General features: G+C 47.4%; 1 protein-coding gene across 3 annotated transcripts in view; it reads right to left on the bottom strand.

The window, feature by feature from the left end:
* The window catches only part of LOC119442692 (neurotrimin), a 242,401-nt gene that overhangs the window by 158,121 nt on the left and 63,825 nt on the right, over positions 1–20,455 (bottom strand). The window contains exon 1 of one of the 3 annotated variants that reach the window (XM_049662320.1): positions 5,388–6,605. The exons of 1 other annotated variant lie outside the window; for it this stretch is intronic. In XM_049662320.1, the coding sequence (XP_049518277.1) occupies positions 5,388–5,520 (133 nt within the window). In that variant the 5' untranslated portion in view covers positions 5,521–6,605. Of the gene's footprint in view, positions 1–5,387; positions 6,606–20,455 lie in introns of those variants that run through there. One more of the 3 variants, XM_037707661.2, reaches the window with a different exon arrangement.

The following is a 20,455-nucleotide window of genomic DNA, read 5'->3' as shown; positions in this document are numbered from 1 at the left end:
GAATGTTTACAACTTTACACGGCCCATTAAACTACTATCCTTGCTTCGTATAGCTCTCTCCTAATTTGCTCTCGCAATCGATGCTTCGCCTTTGGGGCGAAAGTGCGACTTATATTATTGTGAGGCAACTAGAGCACCGATATCTGTCTGGAGAAGATATCTGGGCTCGCGCCGCGCTTCGACGCGTACGATCTGTCCGGCACCATCTGCTGCTGCTCATGCGCGAGGCGCGTGGGCGCGAGCTATCGCGCGCCGGCAAGCGTACGTGTAGTTTGGCCTTTAGTATTCAGTCGCGTACCTTGTGGCGCTCTAGTAAACGAATAAGGGAGTGCGAGAAACCTGTATAAACGTCTAAGGTGCGCCACTTTGTTTTCGTTCACTGAACGGCAGCGCCCCCTAATAGCGCCCGATGAGCCTCCTTCCCAATCTGCCGCTGCCTCCTCTCTTGCTAGCTGGCATGCGACGCCATTTGTATCATTCTTCGAAGCTGGCTCTGAACTGTCTCCGTGTCTACCCTGCCAACGCGTGCTTGGTCATCTGCTTCCGAAACAAGGGAAAGGTGTGCTCGGCACTGGGAAAACCCTACGGAAGAAAGATGGCGGGCAAGGTGCCCCATCTTTGCTGGGGAGTCGCCTGGCCAGTAAGGCAGGCCAAGAAAAAAAAAATGCTGAAAGAAGTGCATTTGAGAGAAAAGGTGCGTGCGGTCGTGGAATTGAATTAGCGAGCAACTTTCTTCTTTTACTTTTTCTTATTCTTCTTGCGATGTGGCGCTAAGGAAAAGCAAGAAGCGCCCTCTATAAGAGGAGGTCCGACCATTTGTCAGGCTGCAGACCGCCAAGACTTTCCTCCCTCCCTCCCCCCTCCTCTCCTGCCCCTCTTCTCTTTTTTTTTTTTTTTTCTTGAACTCACGACTTTCTTTCCTACCCACGGTCTGGCCCGGACAAATTAGCGCCCGCTCTGCTCTCTTGGGTGAACGCCACGTAAGGAAGAAAGAGGGGAAAACATGAATACAAAAGGCAGAACAGAAGATCGCAGGCAGTGCTTTCGTCTCGTACGCACCGGGCAGCGGTCATGCGCATGCGCGTTGGCTTTTTCTTGAAAGGACTGGGTCTTGCGCAACCTCGAAGGCTACACGATGGGATGGGTTCTTCGACAGAACGTGAAGTCGAGATGAAAAAGTTGCAGATGCCGGTTTTGCGAGGAAAGTACACGAATGAATTAACCGTGATAATGAGCCGCACGAGATGTAAAGAGAATGAGCTAGTTCAAGAAAGGCCGAATGAGTTGAGCAACAAATCTGGGACGGAAGAGATAAGACAAAAAAGAAGAAACTTTTGTGTCTGGCTGAAAGTTCATCAAGAAAGCGCAGGTGTACCTTTCCAACGATAGACCAAAGGAAAACAGGAAAGCCTTTTATGGAGTTTCGTTGGCTGACGTAAGGCCGTTGAAACTTGGCCGCTAATCTCTTTGCATAACATTTCCGGTAAGAAATTTACCAACTTGAGCGTAAACTTAAAGAGGAAGTGATATCAGAGATAAATGAAAGGTGGAAAGATTAACCAGTGGTTGGATTCCCTGCTCAAGAGGAATATGGTATACGTATTCAACTATGAATAAACCGACGGATACTAAAGAAAAAAAAGATAATCTTTAAGGCCCATTCTGTCTCGCATGGCATGAAACTTCAAACTTAAAGGTCCCGTTATCCAGCGCAGAGAAGACAGCCGTGCATCTCGAAATGCCTCTAATTAATTAACGTCTTCCTCGCAAAGCGGAAAGTAATGTTTTATCTTTGTAGTAAATAAACTGACTATATGGAGCAAACGCCGACAACAGTCGGGAGCGGACGGGTCAAGGTTCGTGTGCTGTTTTCGTCGTCCCTTCACTAATTGCGTTTCTTCCGCTACGTATAGCTGGCGATCGCAAGCGACCGCAACCATCGCGCATTTTCCAAGCAAAGTACTCCAAACCTACCGCAGCATCTTAAACAGCTCTCCCTTCTTGCTTATCGCGCGTCTTCTTCTCAAACATCTTATTTTTTCCGAAACAGTCTAGCAAATCGGAGTAAGGCTAAGAATGAAAATCGCGAATACCACGACGACGTCCGAGCCAAATTAACCAAGAAAGGTTTCGCGCAGTATAGCCAAACAAGAAAAATGGCCGAACAAGTAAGGCGAGGATTAGAACTGCGAAAAGAAAGAAACGAGAGACAGAGTTTCAGAGCCATGCACAAAAAGAAACACGAGATAAAGAGAGAAAAGTCTCGAATAAGAGTTAGACTGGTTCTGAAAAGGCAAGAAGAATAGGAGGAACTCGGGGAGGAAGTCGGGCCGTTGGGGAGGGGGTCGGGAAGAGGAAAGGGGTGCCGGCGTCTTTAATCACAAGCTCCGCGGCTCCACAACTCATTTGCGTTGGGATCGCGCTCCTTCTGGTAAAAGACTGTGTCTCCCGTAGGTTGAAACAGAGGCGCAAAAAAAAAGGTGGACTAAAGCCAACGCGAGACAGATAAAAAGGAGAAAAAAATGAAGAAGAAAAATAAAGGCGGACGCTCACGCAAATGAGGAAGGCTGACTGCTACTGGGCAAGCTCACAGGAAAGGGTGTCGCAGTCAGGCGTGGAGAAGAATGGATAAACGCGGCAAGTCGCGAGGGAGCCGAGAGGGAGTCCGTGTAAAGGGAGCCTTTCGACGAAGGGCCGAGAAGCGCTGGGGCGAAGGAGAGACGAGAAAGAGAGATGGGGGGCAGGGATGAGCCTATAGTAGTCAGTTTCATTAAGTGCGTTTACGTGTTTTTCGGGAGAAATGAGACACTTTTTTTTTCCTCCTCCTCCTCCTCTGCATTTCGTTCATTTCACCGCGCCGCGCTTTGTTTACTCCCGCTTATACCGAGATATTTGTTCTAAATTATTCGCTCTTGCGTCCTACCGCATCATTATTTGCCTTTTTTTTCCCCGTTCTCCGTCCGCACTCAACCACTCAGAATTCGTTAGAAGAGTGCAGTGTCGCTCTTCGTAGCGCTGCTAGGACTTGTTTTACATTACTCGCTTTTCTACTCGACAGCCTCCCGATCTCTCTCCTTGCTTTTCTTCATCTTCACGCATACGCTCATTGTCTGCGTGTCTGCCTTCGTGCGCAACCTCAACGCACTATCGTAAGTGGTTATATGCTTTCTGTCTGTCTGTCTGTAATTATATCCATATCTATTTATCTGTCCGTCTGTCTAATTATATCTATCTATCTATCTATCTATCTATCTATCTATCTATCTAGCTAGCTATTTATCTATCTATCTGCCTGCCTGTCTGTCTGTATGTCCGTCTGTCTGCAACAAAGCACTAGCATGCGCGCAATGTTGCATTTTCCCCCTCATCTTTGTCTACCTTCCTTCTTCACTTACACTCCACTCCTCTCCTTCGAGCGCTCTCTTGCTTTTCTCGTACGTACAAGCTTCGTGACGTCAACTTATTCTACCCACTTCCCCCCTCTCAACTTGTTCATTTTTTTTCTCTCTCTCTCTCTTTATGCCTCTTCCATGTCTTTGTTTCGCACTCACCGAGTTCCGGTTGAGATAAGCCCGACACGGCCAAGGTTGGGCGTGGCCTAGACACACACACGCACGCACGGGCGCGCAGCCGCCGCAGAAAAGTGAAGTTAGCGGTGTCTGAGAGGAGAGGGGGGTGACGGTAGCCAGCAAACAACGCGTCGCAAACACGCACGATACACTCTCGTTTGATTACTCTCATTTATTCGTTCTCTTGGCGATTCTCGCTTCGTGGGACACCGTCATTGTCAAACATTCTGGCAGGTATGTTGTCAGGGTGGCCTGAAAGCTATCTGTTTACTTCCTTCTTTTCACACGGTGTTAGCCGCGGAGCGAGCGCACGCTGCAACTGCCTTGCCATGTTGCCTGCCTTTGTTGTCCTCTTTTATTGTTTGCGTTCTTTACGAAGGGGTGCGTGAATCTATCTGCTTTCGTTTACCTTTAGTACAAGATCAAACATCGCGCTTTTTACGGCACCTTCCAACCACGCGTGTTTTCAGGTGGGTGCGGTCTTCGAGCGTTACTGAACACCTTTCAGCTCGTTATGATGAGTGGCGTTTCACGTGGCCTCGGAGACTATTGCCATTCCGTATCCTGGGACACTTTTTCGGCGTGTAACGTCTCATGTATACCAGCCGCAGACGAGATTGTGTATTCCACTGTAGCAGGCGTGCCTCGATAACAATTAGGCTTATTGAGCCCTACGTGTATTTGAAGTTGCGTTCTTATTAACGAGGGCGTGATGCGTTGAGTTACGCATCGTCACATTACACAGATAATTCGGTATTGGCACTTTGTATCACAGTTGTTGGTTGCATTGTAAGGTATTAATAAATTCAATTTCTTTAGCTTTCGTGCTTTCGAGTATAATCCATATAGCACCTATGTCAATTAAACAGCAGTCTGCTGTACTAGCTAAATGCTATAGCATACAGAGAAATATAGGTTATCTGATGGCGCTCAACGCTCTCCTCATCCGCTTCAGATGGAAATGTGTTTACGTAATACTACTAACAACTACTAAAACAATACTGGTGAGGATACATCGCGTAGTGAGTTTTCAGCTAGACAACTGGTTACAGCTTGCAACAGCTAACTAAATTTTCTGCGGTATATATATATATATATATATATATATATATATATATATATATATATATATATATATATATATATATATATATATAGAATGAGGTTACAAAACTTTAAGAGGCAATGCAGTAAATTTCCAAGTAATGACTAAGTATTTCCCGAGTGAAGGAACATGTCAAGAATGTCAGATCATGATGAATAACTCCTTATTGCATGTGAAAAGTCACATTGTTCTGTCAGGCACAGCCTTGTCCTGCTTATTACGTCGTCATTCTGCTGCGGCGTAAAACGTGCGCTGATACCGGCGTAGCTCTTTTTTCTTCAATATATATAGGTGAGCATTAAGGTTCGTATTTACAAAATTATACTAATATAAGCGCATTTTTTCATTGCTTAGTGTTCGATCGCCTACCAATCACGATTCTATGAGCGTGAGAGCGACGCAATTGGCGCTACGATGACCAGCCCCAGATTGCACTTTCGTAAGAAACGTTTTGCTAGTACGGACCCAGATCCCGTGTCTATGGCAGTAGATGCATGAACGAAGACGTTTATTCAGACAAACAACTTAACCAGCGACTGATGCGACCACTTCACGATTAGAAATGTAGAAAACGGTGAGCAAAAGGTTTCATTCAGGCCCGACCGACTTACGAGTCATTCTCTACGTGAGAAGATTCCTCAAATGGACCCATTCCCGGTAGTAGGACACTTAAAAGCGAGAAACATAGAGAGATAGAGAGAGAGCAGACTTACCGTAGGCGACGTGCGAAGCTGCTGCAATCCAGAGCGCGCCGAGAAGCCAACTTTCCCGAGGCGCATCACACCGACGCGAGGACGCTCCATAGCACCGCTGCACTGTCATTGTCCGCCGCGTTGTGTCAGGCATCGTGTCCGCACCGTTTCATCCGTGCGCGTTCTTTCGAACTCAGTGGAATGTTTCACTGCAAGCACACAGTTGTGAGAGAGTCGACGTGTGGCTTAGTCACCATTGCGATGCACCAAATTGACCAGCGTCACCTCAATCGGCGGTCACGTTTGCTGCAAGTCTCTAACACTGGCGCGTGTTACTCTTTTAAAAACAGCGGCAGCGTTGCAGTCTCTTGATTCTCTCCAAGTTTGACGCAATAGGCCACTGGGCGTTCTGGTGTTGCACCAGTATTCTCCTTGCGCCTAGGCGAGGAAAAAAAATTAAGAAACCGGGAATCCTCTACAAGTTCAAATGGACCTCTAATGTTGTCTGTAAGCTAGAAATGTGTCTTACAGCCGGTGCTGAATAAAGCTGAAGACGCACTCGATCAACTTCTGTAAACGCTTTTGCCCTTCATGATCAAAACGAATATCCTTCTGTTTGTTCTCCAAAATATTCTACTTTTTGTTCATCCCGAGGCGTTGATGTCTCCTAAGGAAAGACGTCACAGCCTGAGCAGGCTTAGATAAAATCTTGTTCAAAGCACGTCTCTTATCCACGGCAGTTGGAAATCTGTTTGAACAAAGAACCGGCTCCACGTGTTTGTAAACGGGTGACTCTTCGTTCTTTTAGCAGTTTTATGGAGTACCCACGAACTGTCCCATTGAGCGCACGGTGGTGTTGCCTTTCGTTTCCAAGTCCGAGCAAGGTGGTAGGCTTACCACTCCAATAAAACGATCATTTAGTGAGTTTTGATGTCTTACAGCGTCACTTCCAGCAATGACCAGCAATCTATACTGTTCTTCTCGCGCCAGCAAGCGTTTCTTCAGGAAGACTGAAGCTTCGAGAAGCAGTCAAGCGTTTATGAGCAGCAGTATAGGCACGCGCAACACGGCACCAGAATCGTTTGCGGCCCCGAAGACAGGTGGTTCCCGTGGTGCCAACGTTACCTGTCAGTCGGAACGTTTCAAGGAGGCACTCGCAGCAGCGTGTACAGTGACAACATACGAGAAGCTTCGTGAGACCACTGACTGCTCTCTGTCGAGACGACACGGAGACACCAAGCGATCTGCCGCCACCAGAGAACACGTGCTCCCGGTCCGAAGAGGGGTGACCAACAAGTTGCCGCGCCGCCAAATCTCCCGGGGCGTGTCTGTGACACAGGTCGGCGCTCACGCACTAGTTAGGAGGTCAGCCACGCACCGCGTTTGAGTGAGCCTCGTCTAGCTGCCCCACGCAGTCAGGCGTTCGACGTCAGCAGAGAACAACGGCACGAAGAGCACGTGCGTCGACGTCCGGCGCCCACACGGCGGATCGGTCAGCGCCGCCGACGCAAGTCGGCCACCGCTGGCATCGTTGGGCTCCTGCCTGGGAGCGGCGGCGGCTGAGGCGAACGTCCCGGTACGGGACTCCGGGAGGCGCGTGGGCGAAGAAGGGGGAAGCAAGAGAGGCGCACACGCACGGGCCAGTGGGCGAGAGGGGTAGCGCAGCGCCCCAGCGGCGCACAAAACTCCCGCCGGAGAGAGCAGCGCTCGCTCGAGCGCCGGGGCTCGCTCCAAACGAGATTCTCGTTTCGGCTTTCCAGGGGCTCGGACATTTATTAGATTGTGGGAGGGGCGAACCGAGGAAACGATCGGAGCGCCACCGACGCCTCGCGTCGGGATCCCAGGCCTCCTCCTCCCTTTCTCATTCCGCATCCTCCTCCTCATTCCCTACACTCTCCCCTCTGCACTCCCCCTTACCCTACGCAGACTCCCTCCTCTTCCCTATTCTCCTCCACTATCAGACATATCCCTCTTTTCTTTTTTGCCCGCTTCCTAGACCACGTCTGTTCCTTACTTTTTCCCTTTTATTTCAATGAACGATTTTTTTTCGACCATTGTTTGTTCTGCTTTCCCTCTCCACATCGAAGTGGTTTTTCTACGCGAGGTCTTTGTTAAATCGCTGAGCTGACATTTCTTGGGGTGGGTTTTCGCTCCACGAGTTCGTTGTCTCCTTGATGCCTTGCTCTGAGGCGAAGACGAAGAGCATGCCGCACTTTGCGCAGCCGCCCACCAGCGCACATACGTGCACGATCAAACTGTTTCCTAATGTCACGGATTGTTCCCTAGAGTGCGTCGCACTTTTTGCAGCGTACTACGTATAAACTCGGCGAGGTATTGTCAAGCTGACTTGTGCTTTATTTAGCTACTCCCAGTGCGCATTTTTATATGTATTGCCCAGCATCGCAAACGATTGCGAATGCGTCGCAAAACTTGGTTTAAGGAATCACTGCGGCCTCCACAAGTACATTTGTTTCACGGCATTTAATCGCGACAAGCGGCTGTGCGTAGAAGTATGCCTCCCCGGTTGTGCTTGAAGAGGTGAATCCTAGCGCGGTGCGCACCCGTGGGCATAATATTTTGACGCAATCAGAAGTAAGAGGAAACACAAGGCGAAACCCATTTGCAAGATTCAGCAGCACGCGGCTTGCCAAAGTGTAATAAATGAAGTGGTCATATTTTGCGGGGGGAAAAAAGGACTCGCAGGCCAATTCGATGAATTGCGGATAACGTGAAGATCCGGCATCATCCGGATGCGATTGCTGTCGCTCCTTTAATACTATCAATAAAACTTTACAATCGCTGAAGCACTCGTTAAACACTGCCTTCTCGCATTCAACGAAACGTGGCCCAAGTAACCCGCAATGCTCCTTACTTAAAATATTTGCATAACAATGATTTTGTTTGTTTACAAGCAATTTTTGGCCTGCTGACGTTTGTTCGAGTTCTGCCTTTGAACCTCCGTTTACGAGCCACTTCATCTTAAGCGTTGAGAACATGCCTGAGTGAAACTTAATGATCAATAAGTCAATCAGTTTCCCCATTGATTATTTAATCAGGATTGCATTTGTTTTGAGTATCACCAGCAATAAAAAAGAAAGAGAGAAAATACTTCGTTGGGAAGGAAAGGTGAGTAGAGTGTCGGAGTCCTCAGGCCAGGGCGTCGCTTGCAGCATTCTCGAGTGCTTCGCCGATGAAGATGAAGACCGCAGGGTACCGTTGTTATAAAGAGGCCGTGATCAGCCACTCGGCAAAGGATTTGTTGCTGGGAAATGTGGAGGCGTAGTGTGAAAAAGCACTACCACTAAAATGTGGGGAGTATTGGAGTAGCCATTACAGCGGCGGTGGAACAGTGGTGTGTCTTCCGTGCGGACACCAGTTAGAAGGTTCAATCAAGCAGTGGGTAAAGGAGCGACAGCAATCGCATCCGGATGATGCCGGATGTTTGTGCCTAGCCGATGAGCATGCCCTGTTGGTACATGAGTACTGGATGCAGCTTGGAGTATACGCTGAAAGAAGTTGCGGGAAAACAAAGTCATACTGCGAGTCTGCGAAGCTTCTGTCACTAACGAAGCCACGGAAATGCAGCGATAATGATGGCGACCTTATAAGCAATGGCACATATCCACTCTAAGGGAATGAACAAAAATCGAGTAGCACAAAGACAATATAAGTTTTTTCAGAAAAAAAATGTTGGGAACGACCCCTAAAAGTGCCCCTCGGGAGTCAGAACAACGATAGCTGGCTCGACAAAAAAAAATGATAACGACGGCAACGGCACGACACTGATGATGACTCGACGACGGCACGATCGCTCACAGGTCTAAAAGACAAGATGGAATCCTAAATGAGATAAATTAAGCTTTATTTCCTGGCGGGTTCGGTCAAGTTAAAATTATAATGACAAGCACGACAATGGCACCTGTGGCAGACACTGCGAAACCTTAATGAAGTGCTCTTAAAGCTATCTGTGTGAAAACAAGGACAATTTGTGTATAAGCAAGTATAGATCACCACGTAAGTATAGATCACAGCTTCCAAAACTTGTTTGTCTCCTAAAGCGGACGCGAAACGCAAGTTAGCGTTTCATTCAAGCGTATGCGACCACGGCATATACAATAATGGTCACTGTGCACGAACGATAAGATCGAAATCTGAGCGAGTTGGTGCGAATTTAATGCGTGGTGTTAATTTTTTCTGTTAACTTTTCTTTCGCCTTGTGGGTGAATCATGGGCCTTTTCCTGCGAGGTAGCGCCTTGACATTCGAGGTGGACAACACCACCGCTGGAGTGATCGAGACGATACTGTGAGGGAAGATATTTGCGATGCCGGAGAGGCATTGATACCTTGGGCGTGGAAAAAGCATTCTTCGTAGAAGTTAAAAGTGGTATTTGATGAAACCAACTCAGTGGCAAGGCTTTATTTTCTTATATTTTTTCCTTTTTATTTGTCCTTCCCAACTGGTTGATCACCTATGTATGTGCACTGCAATACGAATAGCCCCAATCAGCGATTTCTTATCACACATGGTTCCTGACCTGCCTAATGATATGCCTTGTGCTTTGGCACAACGCTAATGCAAGACACAAGACGCACATAGACGCTACCATCGCGTCTATCTGTGTCCTGCGTCTTGCATTTGCGTTGTATACCTAAGCAGTATGTGAAGTCACCAAATGGCCCAATACGTCACGTTTCCATGCTATGCTTGCACGTTTCCAATGCTCATCGCTATACCCAATTCCCGACCCGACAAAATGACTTTAAAAGACTCAAGCTAGAAGGTCCAGCCTTTCACCAGGCTTGTCTCTTGCGTAAAATGCGCAACACTTCTCGCGACGAGCGCTTGCGCAACACTTCTCGCAAGCGCTCGTCGTATCCATGAGCAAAGCTGACATACTTCTTCATCATGCGTGACCGTCCACGTCATGCTGAATACGCCGGTTGCGAAACTTTGAAACATTGCGCTTAGTCACTACTCAGGATGGAAACCACAGTTAAACGCTGGGAGCTAATGACTGCCCTTACGCAGCGAAATGGCTCAGGAGTTCCCCTTGAAATATACAGTTATGGTCTTGTCGTTAGCCTCGCGCCACATTGTAGTGTTCCACCATCCTCGCGACACTGAATGTCAAGCATTACCTGGCCAACACTTTCCGTGGGTAGGTAGGTTCCTGTCTCGCATCGTTTCGGGCCTTTCCAATAATCGTAAAATAACAATAAGTAAGACGATTGGCGCGTGTGTCACGTGACAGCTGAACAAGTGAGATCACGTGCTCAGAGATCACGTGCCCTCGCGCCAGTTCCCATTATGTCACAGACTTACCAGTCTGTTTCCAGAGCATCACGTCGCATAAAAAGTTGCTTCTAAAAGCGTGAGCCTAACGGTTCCTCCCAGTCTTCCCCCGGGGCAGCTAGTGCGTTGCGGCATTGTGCTGCCTTCGCGATCGACCAAGGTCGTAACGAAACTGTTTGTAAGTTTTCTTCACCACAGTGCAAAAAAAAAAAATCTGTCATCACGCCACTGCCATCACACTATCGTCGTCACCCCGTCGTCTTCCTTCTGTCATCATAAACACACACACACTCGCGTCCCGCACCCAATTTCTCGATTTACACAAACCCATTGGTGAATCTGGTAACGCTTTTCGGAATCCCCAAATGACGCTGTAGCTGCAAAATGCTTCGCATAGCATCGATTCCCACAGTGGGTGCGATCTGCATTTTTATTTCTCCTTTAAGCTATCGGTGGCTGTTCTGACACCGAAATGCTACCTCTCTCCTACAGCTCAGTTCCTACAGCTTCTCCTGCGCCTGTGTGTGGTTGCCGTTTTTCAGCAAAGTGTGTTTCGCGTGTGTTTACGTAACATTGTTCTTCACGAATAACGGGGAGGTGTCGTTTTTCAATTAGGTATGGTTACGTCCTGCGCCAGCACGCGTATATCACCCGAACGTTTACTATCGATAAAACAATTTAATACAGAAAGTAATCCTGTTGTTCATGACGGAACTGTTTTCAGAAAAAAACTCAAGAAGAAGAGACTTCTATTGGCTATATAGGCAAGTCGAAAACGTTGGTGCGACTTTTCCTCGAAGACAACACTTCGTTTGTGTCTTAACACAGGCGAAACCACCCACGCGCTTGCTCTCAGTGATTTCTGGAGCGCATAGCATATATTACCGGATGAGAAAGCCGACCGTGAAAGAGCCTTCTTTTGTGTAATTGTAGTACCGACTGTCACACAATAATCTGCAGCTAGACATGACGTGCTACTGAGAGATTTTGTTCCTACGAACGACCGATTAAGTAAAATCTCGAAGGAAGCAATAGCATGCAATAGGTGAACGGAGCTTCTCACGACAGTCACGTCTATTTCTTTATTCTGCTTTTTAGGGCTTAAGGCTTTAATCCTCCTGCATATTGCCGGGCTTTTGATTGACTCCCGTTTCCTCATTAACTTCCCTATTACCCTGCGCTAGAAAAATGCTACGCATTCCAAAGAAAATGTACTCTCGTTTTCAGCTGATTAGCTGTACTCCATTAGAATTGCCCACTGCACCAATGCACTGAACGTGACGTGATATTTGAAGAATAGCTGATGCTTACAGTGTGTGTACAAAGCGTAACGTCGTTCTACTTCTTCTCTCTCTCTCTCTCTCGCTCTTTGTGTAAAACGCTTCTCGAAGCAAAAGCGACTTGCTGGATTTAAGTGAATGAGAAATAGTACGCGTTACAGATAAAGAGAAGTCGTTGTCGCAGTTAATAGCTGCGATACTGTGTCAAAATACCAGACGACAACCTCTAATAACAAAAAGCATAAAACGGGCTGAAGATTATGAAACGTGCTTAAGGCACTATTTACTCACGTAAGATGAAAGAAAGGGAAAATAAAACTTGCAGTGAATTCCAAGGAAAGAACAAGTGCACTGGTATGCCGAGAACCTCAGAAAGCCTACGAAGACAAAATTAACAAATTAAGTATTGAGCAACAGTGTCAGATCCGATTGCGCAAGGCACAACAATGCTTATGCTTTTAAACTCCCGTTTTATGTTGCACCTGAGGGGCGACTGAAGGGGTAAGTCGTGTTCTTATTAGCAACACGGACTAGCAACTAGTGACGCTGATTTCGTAACTCTTATCAACACCGCTCCCCCACTAAATATTTATTGTATGCAATCTTTGTTTACTTTGCTATCAGTTTTGGTCATGTCATCCTTTCTTATTGTCATGGGCCTAATTCACAAACCTTCTCGTTCTAGAACTGCTTGCTATAAGAACTGCTTACGATTGGTCGGCTGTCTTGACTAACCGTATGATTACTGTCTTGATTGCCCGGCGCCTGTCTTTTCGAACGTCCTTGGCGCGCGAACGGTTTTGTAAATATGGGTCCTGAAGTTTAAAAAGTATAAAGCTTCCGAGGGACGACAAATTCTTATCCCATCCAGCTGATGCTGCTGTTGTGACTGCCTTCAACGTAAGGCATGTCCCCACGAAGGAGGACTGGCCAAGGTTCCCAATTAAAACATAGTGGAATGTCTTCCTTCCCGCAAACTTAATGACCTGTGCGACCTAGATTTTAAAAAGTAATAATAGCGAAAATAATAAATACTTTATAAACATTTGAAAAGTGATCATGTCATCTAGCACTCCGCTTAGTACTTTCGCCTTTTCTTTATCGTTTTCCTTCGCCACCGTTCCACGAAATGTAACTTAACACGACAAGCCAAGAGCGAGCGATAACTTCACTCAATCGCACGGATAACGTCGTGCAACTAAGGCCGCATTTGGTCGTATTCCTATCATTCCCTACACGCCCGACGCAGACTCGCGCGTCGGTCCAGACGGGCGCGCCTCGCTTGGCGCGCAAGTGGGATAGTGTCCCGAACTCCGCCGCTTTGGGACGAGCGCGGCGCGGAAGGGAAAGGGGAAAAGCGAAGGATGGGGAGGAACGGGAAGCGGCGGGTCGAGGCACGCGGGAGGAGAAACCCGCCATAAAAACGCGATTGTCTCTCTCGGCGCCGAGTCTCCTCCCCCGCGTCGCCGCTGACTTGTCTTGCGCCAGTACACGGGGCACTCGCGCGCCTCTCGTGTGCCTCGGAATCTGTTCCCTCTCCCCCGCGCTTCTTTCCCAGTTTTTTGCAGCCTCTTCCCTACCGTCCCCGACTCATCCCTCGTTTCGCCGGCCGCTGTGCTGGAGATGAGTCACGGACTTGAATCGGAGGAGGGTGGAAGGATGCGGGCCAAGAAGACGAAAAGGATGCGACTGAGAGAGAGAAATGTAGAGGGGTGGGAAGGGAAAGGGAAGAGAGTTGGGAAGACAGGGAGCGAAGTGCATCGAAACAGCGCCGGAGAAGGATAAACGCGCGGCGAGATCAAGCTTGACGTCCTACCGGAGGCTTCAGAGGATAAGTGAGAAATGGGGAATAATTCCACAAAAAAATTAAGACAAAAACGAGCAGCGGTGGAGGCGACTGGGTGCGCAGGGAAAACGAAAGCGAATTGCCAGCCGCCCCGAACCAGATGGGGAGAGGCGCCAGAAGAGACGCCGGGAGCTTTACGCCATGGGGAACGACGCGAGTGACGTTAGTTCGAGGAACAGGGGTGCAAAGACAGAGAGAGAGAGAAGGCACGGAGACCACGGTAATAAAGAAAAGAGAGTTGGTAGAACGAGGGGACCCTGCAAGACACCACAGGCCAGAGCGACCAAGCCGGAAACGGCGCAACGCAACTGTGATTTAGGGTTTTCATCGCGAAAGAGGCCGAAAAGGAAGAAACAAGTGTAAGTGCGCGTGGGAAGCAATGAATGAGAAGGGAATAGAAAGAAGCAATAGAGTGGGAACAAGAGTTAATACAGAGGAAAAGAAAAGGAAAAACAATTGGCGATAGTCTCTCCGGCTGGGATTGCCTATGGAGTCTGCGGGAGGATGCTCGAGCAGAGCCCGTCGTCGACAGCGTCGACCATACACAAAGACAGGGCTCGTCCTCTCAGGCGCAACAATGGGATGCTTCCCCGCCGCTGTCGCGCGCGCGAGACAGCAGAACGGCGCGAAGGCCCGACCAGAGCGTGCGTGGTTGCGCCCGAGAGAGAGGAAGATCCGCTCCGGCGTGTACTCCCGACGGAGGAAACAATGTCGCTCGAACCGAGTGGCTCGCCCGATGAGTCACGTTGCATGCGGTAAGCTCTCGCTTGTCGCCGACGAACTCCCCCCCTCGATCGGTGGCCAACCTTGGCGCGCGTCTTTCGATGCTGTCCTTTGATCGTCCGACAAGATTACCACGTTTCCTCGGATATAGGCAACCAAGCAATGCTGACCATCGTTCTTCTTGACGGTACCAAAGAGTACGTCAGAGGTGTCTTGGTTTGCGACTCCGCAGTCCATAAAGCTAACAGCACCTACACTCCTTATCTATATACCCCCGTGAGAGAAGATAAAAAGAGCGGAGGGGATCGATATCAGTCCTACATGTCGCACGTTAGTTTGACATTTAATGTTTCCAGTCTCATGCGGACTTGATGTGTCAGCTGGAAAAGCTTGAGTCAAGTACCTGCAAAGCTACTAGCTTGCGCGTGTTAAAAACAAGCGTTGACAACATTACAGAATGACCACAATGTCTCTTCTCTCTTCCTCTTTTTTTTTTTGCCTTATCGCCGTTAGTCATATTCTTGTGGTGAGTAAGCACTGCAACGAGCCTGCGCAAGACCCACAGGGCCATTGAGAGAGAGAAGATTGCCTCATATAATCTAAGCACAGCCGCAGAAAAATAGCAGCAACGCGCTGTGAGCATGACTTTTTGAGGGCTCTTTTTTTTCTTTTCTTTTTTTCCTCGGCTGTTTGCATGCCTGGCTTGGCACCAACGGCTCGCGAAAATTTCTCCGGCTTTACGCGGAAGACAGAAACGCCAGAAGTTACGGCGCGATGGTAAGTTATGTACACGCCCGTCTCTGCCTGTGACTCATTTTTTCCCGTGTTGTTCCTTCCGGAACATATCACTAACGGACCACCGCGACAAGACTGGGGCGCGTACGCGGTACTCAGGAGTGTCGACAACCATGAGGCGGCAGTTTTTAGTTTTCTTTTTACGTTTTGCACGCACACTGCTTGACGCGTGCATACACGCATGGACACGTGAATATGCGTCGACATTGTCGACGCGTGACCGCAACAAAAGCCCGTGACTGACTTGCATCACATGTTATTGAACTCCATTGCGTCTCAAGCAGGCTTTGGAACTACGCGCTTGTGCTTGTCTCAAAACTGCGTATCAAAACAACAATTTCCGGATAGCGATCGAAGTGCCTTCTCGCCCTGACATGAGCTTCAGCAGCTCACCTACAGAACAGTAACGGGACGAGGTTGTTTTCGTAACAAACAATGCAAAAGACTCAACATATGCCGCTGTGGCTTCTTTTCATACTTTCCATATTTTTTGCGCTGTTCCCCACGAGAATGCGAACAGCTCACTGTATGGCCACACAGCGGGGCGCCAGAATGACGTCAATCTGCGGAAGGCAAACCAACATGGAAACCACGTCCTTTTATTCATTGCACCTTTGTGAAAGTAGAATATAGGAGTCTGCTTCAGGCAGCATACGCCAGCATACGCTCTCATTCGCTCTTGGCAGATCGCACGGCTCGCACCTCGAAACAATTTAAACACTCGTTGACGCACACGAACGCGTCAGAGCGCTTCTATAAACCTTGCTGGACTCCCAGTGGTGAGCGAAAAACGAGAGTCGCTCTGACAGTGAAGCCATCGTGGAAAGCTGACGTTCCTATTGAAAAGGATACCAGCGCTGAGTGTTCGCTCGCATAACCCCTCTGCAACATTCCTACTGGAATTTCCTGCCTACGTAGTGAGCAAGCGACGCACATGAAGCAGCTCTAAAAACAGGCCGACGTTTTGTGATTAGAATATACGCGCCTGTTATCTAGAACTCAAGCGATCATTGCAGTAACTACGTATCCATAAATTTTGATGCCTGTAGACACCAGGAGCTTTATGTCCTGTAGAGATACCGAAACACAAACCTGCTGAGTTGACAAATGTAAGTGGCTCCTTTTAGTGGTAGTGGTTCCGCCTGACCAAACGACCATTTCATCACATTCTTCATTACATTTCATTGCGATATTTTACATCGTTACTAGAACTATCTCAAAAGTAAGAGAGCTTCAGCCAGAGCTTCGCATCGTCGGTAAAGCTCATGCTCGGTACTCTCTCTTTTTTTTCTGTTTATCACAAGCGTATCCTAAAGAAACTAAGTTCGTTTAGTATGGGAGAATGAGCAATAAAGAAGCCAATCACTGCAGTAATTCTTGCTTAATTGGGGATCAGCATTATTTCTTATCTTTCCTGTGTCGATATGACCAAACGCAAGCAGACCTTTGTTTACCAGTGCGTCATCAGACAGCTCTAGAACAGCTTACGGACCATTACGTACGTTTAACACAAGCAGTTTGCGTAACTTTACGGATTACTTGACTTGAGAACTTTTATTTTAACGTATGAAAACACAAAAAGCAAAGAAGTTATAAGCGGTCGTTGCATGGCGTCAAACCTCCCTAAGGCAAAACAATTCATTAGCTGAAACGGTTGTTGTTGTTGTTGTTGTTGTTGTTGTTGTTGTTGTTGTTGTTGTTGTTGTTGTTGTTTTGTTGTTGTTGTTGTTGTTGTTGTTGTTGTTGTGTTGTTGTTGTTGTTGTGTTGTTGTTGTTGTTGTTGTTGTTGTTGTTGTTGTTGTTGTTGTTGTTGTTGTTGTTGTTGTTGTTGTGTGTTGTTGTTGTTGTTGTTGTTGTTGTGTGTTGTTGTTGTTGTTGTTGTTGTTGTTGTTGTGTTGTTGTTGTTGTTGTTGTTGTTGTTGTTGTTGGTTGTTGTTGTTGTTTTCTGCTGACGTGCCTCTTCAGGTATATACGAACGCCGGACTCACCGAATGGTCACAAGAAATCCATTTATATGGGATGGAACAACGTCGAGAGGGCCGCCATCACGACAATTCACACACAAGCAGCAGCCAAGAATTCCTCCGTGTTTGACAACGCAATTTAAGTACAGAGCAAGCGCCGTGAGTAGACCGCCATTCCTTACATACAATCAGGAGCAATATGAAAGGGAACACGGTAGCAAATATCGGATAGCCTCAAACTCAGCTTGGAGCGTTACGCGACGGCCGCCTTCAAGAGCAAAGTGACTAGGGAGGCGCTGTTATGTTCACCGATGACACTCCCGCCCCGCTTTGGTTCCACAATGCAGGTATCATCATGTTGGCCTCTTACAGACCCGAATCAATCCTCCCTCATTCCGTCTACGCTCGCATTCACATCGGTACAGGCAATGTCTTTTCTACAGCGGTCATAGTCATCGCTACACTCGAGCGCATTGCCAATCTTTGTGAATCTAAAGCGTCATCATTGCTAGTTGTCGACAAGGGCTGCAATTTTGTAGGGATGCCTTGCGCTCGATTCTATGCGACTCTTATGGCCCACCGTGCGCGTCCGGCAGATCCCACTGATAACGCTGGCGGAGCGTCGCTATGACCATTGACGTACTCGAAAAGGAATAGCACAGAGCATAGGAAAAGGCATCCCTATAAAATATGGCCAAGGATGTCCCCATGTTCTAGAAATACAGACGGGGTGGTAGTGTTATCAGTTAGCTGAACAGCGCCTCCCTTTCCACTTTTCATTTTTTTATTCGGAGAAATTTTCGCAACGCATATTGTTAAACTGGGTTTGAGGCTATCTATCACGCGCTCCCGTGTTACCTTTCATATTGCTCATGATACTACTCGAGGCATTTCCGGTTGCTCACGTACGCTATTCTAAAGGTATTTGTCATTACGTTTAACTGCTTAATGAAGTTCATATCTTTTTTATCGTGTTATGATCAAATTGAATTCTAGGAAAAGAGCCACCATTTTACAACGAAAAAGCCCTCGTTCGCGTGTCCTACCTAACTTCTTCGTGTTTACGCTGCTATATATTCTCTTGGCGCAGGTGTTACTACCTTCAGAACTTAGAGTAACTAGCCCCAAGCGACCCGTCATGCTCGCTTCTTCGTGCAATAACTATACGTAAAGAAAACGTTACTTCGTTAAACCTGCGCAAACAACGGTCATTTTACGAACTTGTGCTTACGATTCGCTATATTTACAACGCCCCGAAGGCTTACTTTTACTCAAGTGGCGGCCTCTTGCAGACGGCGGCGTTAATTTGGTTGTCGCTTCAGCACTTAATTAAACAAGTTTGTGAAACATCCAGCAATTGAGAAACTGTAATGAAACAAGTTAATTAGCGTTGCCTGCATTCTTTACGCTGCAACGAGTCGCTGTCACGTTTCTTTTTCTGCTTTTTTTCCCCTTCGCAGAGGCAAACAGTTCCTTCTCTCTCTCTCTCTTTCTCTTTTTTCTTTCTTTTATTTAGGTGAAATCACTCGATTCGTGTACGCAGGTGCAGCCACTTGAGTGTTTCACCCTTGCCCTTTCCAGTCTGCTTAAGCGGAGAGAAAGCGCTGGTCGCAAGGACATGGCTGTGTAGCAACGCTGCATATCTATTTACAATTCAGTGAACATGATCACTACTGTGCCCTCACGTGCAACGTACGGAAGACACCAGCCACACGGTGCACTTTCGAAGCCCGATCAGGATCGAATTTCTCGATCACGGTTGCTTTCCTTGCGCAATCTGCGAAAGGAAGACAATCGCGGTCGTGAAATTCGATCCAATCAAGCTAGATCACAATCGAAAGTGTACCGCATGACTGAGATATAAGTCACATCGCAGGCTGTTGCAGCCGTTTCGCACTCTCCATAACTATATAACAATGTCCGTTCACTAAACTTAAGCCGTTAGCCAAACCCTGTGCAGTGGGACCCGCTAGGACAGTATATGGCAATTATCTGTGCGACGCACGCTACGATGACACCGGCAGTACCAGACACTGTAACTAGCTTTGAGTGAGCGCTTGTGTATAGGCTGTTAGAGTGCAGACACTTTTTTTCTTTTTATTCTTTTGTATTTACTTTGTGGCGTGTGCATCGCGTCATACTTCACCTCTTTCATCATGCAGCAAGAGCAAGTGCAGCTTTTTATTGAAGAGCGTTTCTCTCTGCGTATATATATATATATATATATATATATATATATATATATAGATATATATACTATAAAATATATATATCTATATATATATACGAGGGGAATTCCAAAAGTAAAGGACTTTGCAATTTCTAGCCCTAGGATTTAGTGACACGGCTTGTATCCAGCGCTGCATTAGTGTCGAATGCAAGCGCAGTATGGTGACAGTTGTTTATCGCGAAGCAAGATCTACGAATACATAGAAAGTTTCAAACAGAGAATCACTTCTTTATGTGACGAGGAAAGATCGGGCAGGCCATCGACGTCAACGGCTGAGGCAATTTCACAGTCGTTGAGGGTATGGTGATGGAAACAGCGAATCACATTGGACGAATCGCCAATACTTTACATATCAGTCATGGTTCAGCGTATTTCATCTTACACGCCAGGCTAAATTTTCGGAAAGTGTGTGCAAGGTTGGTCCCAAAGAATTGTCAACGCAGCATAAGGCACAGAGGTTGGACATCTCTCGTAAACACTTGGCCCGTTATCGTCGCGAGGAATGGATTTTTACAGAAATTGTTAATATAGATGAACTTGGGTACATCATCACGAACCGGAAAGTAAAGCTGCGAGCATGGTTTGGAAACACTTATCACCACCAGAAGTTAGGAAATTAAACGTCAACCATCATCTGGTGAGATTATGCAACACTATTCTGGAACATGGAAGGGTGGTGGCCGTTCATTTCACCAAAAAGGCGAAAATGTGAACAGCAAGAACTATGTGATGTGTTGCGAACTACACTAAAACCTGTAATCAGATCCAAGCGTCGTGGAAAACTGCTAGAAGGTGTCATCCTGCAGCAAGATAACGCTCGGCCCCATCTGCCAACCGGACGGCCAAAACAATAAAGGAGTTGGGATTTGATTGCTGGATCACCCGCCATACAGTCCAGACCTGGCTCCAAGCGATTTTCATATGCTGTGACCATTGACGGGAGCGCTCAGAGGAAGA

Source organism: Dermacentor silvarum, chromosome 2 (genome assembly GCF_013339745.2).
Source record: "Dermacentor silvarum isolate Dsil-2018 chromosome 2, BIME_Dsil_1.4, whole genome shotgun sequence".
Taxonomy (NCBI): Eukaryota; Metazoa; Arthropoda; class Arachnida; order Ixodida; family Ixodidae; genus Dermacentor; species Dermacentor silvarum.
Note: the sequence above shows the minus strand (reverse complement) of the source record. Positions and strands in the feature narration are given on the sequence as shown.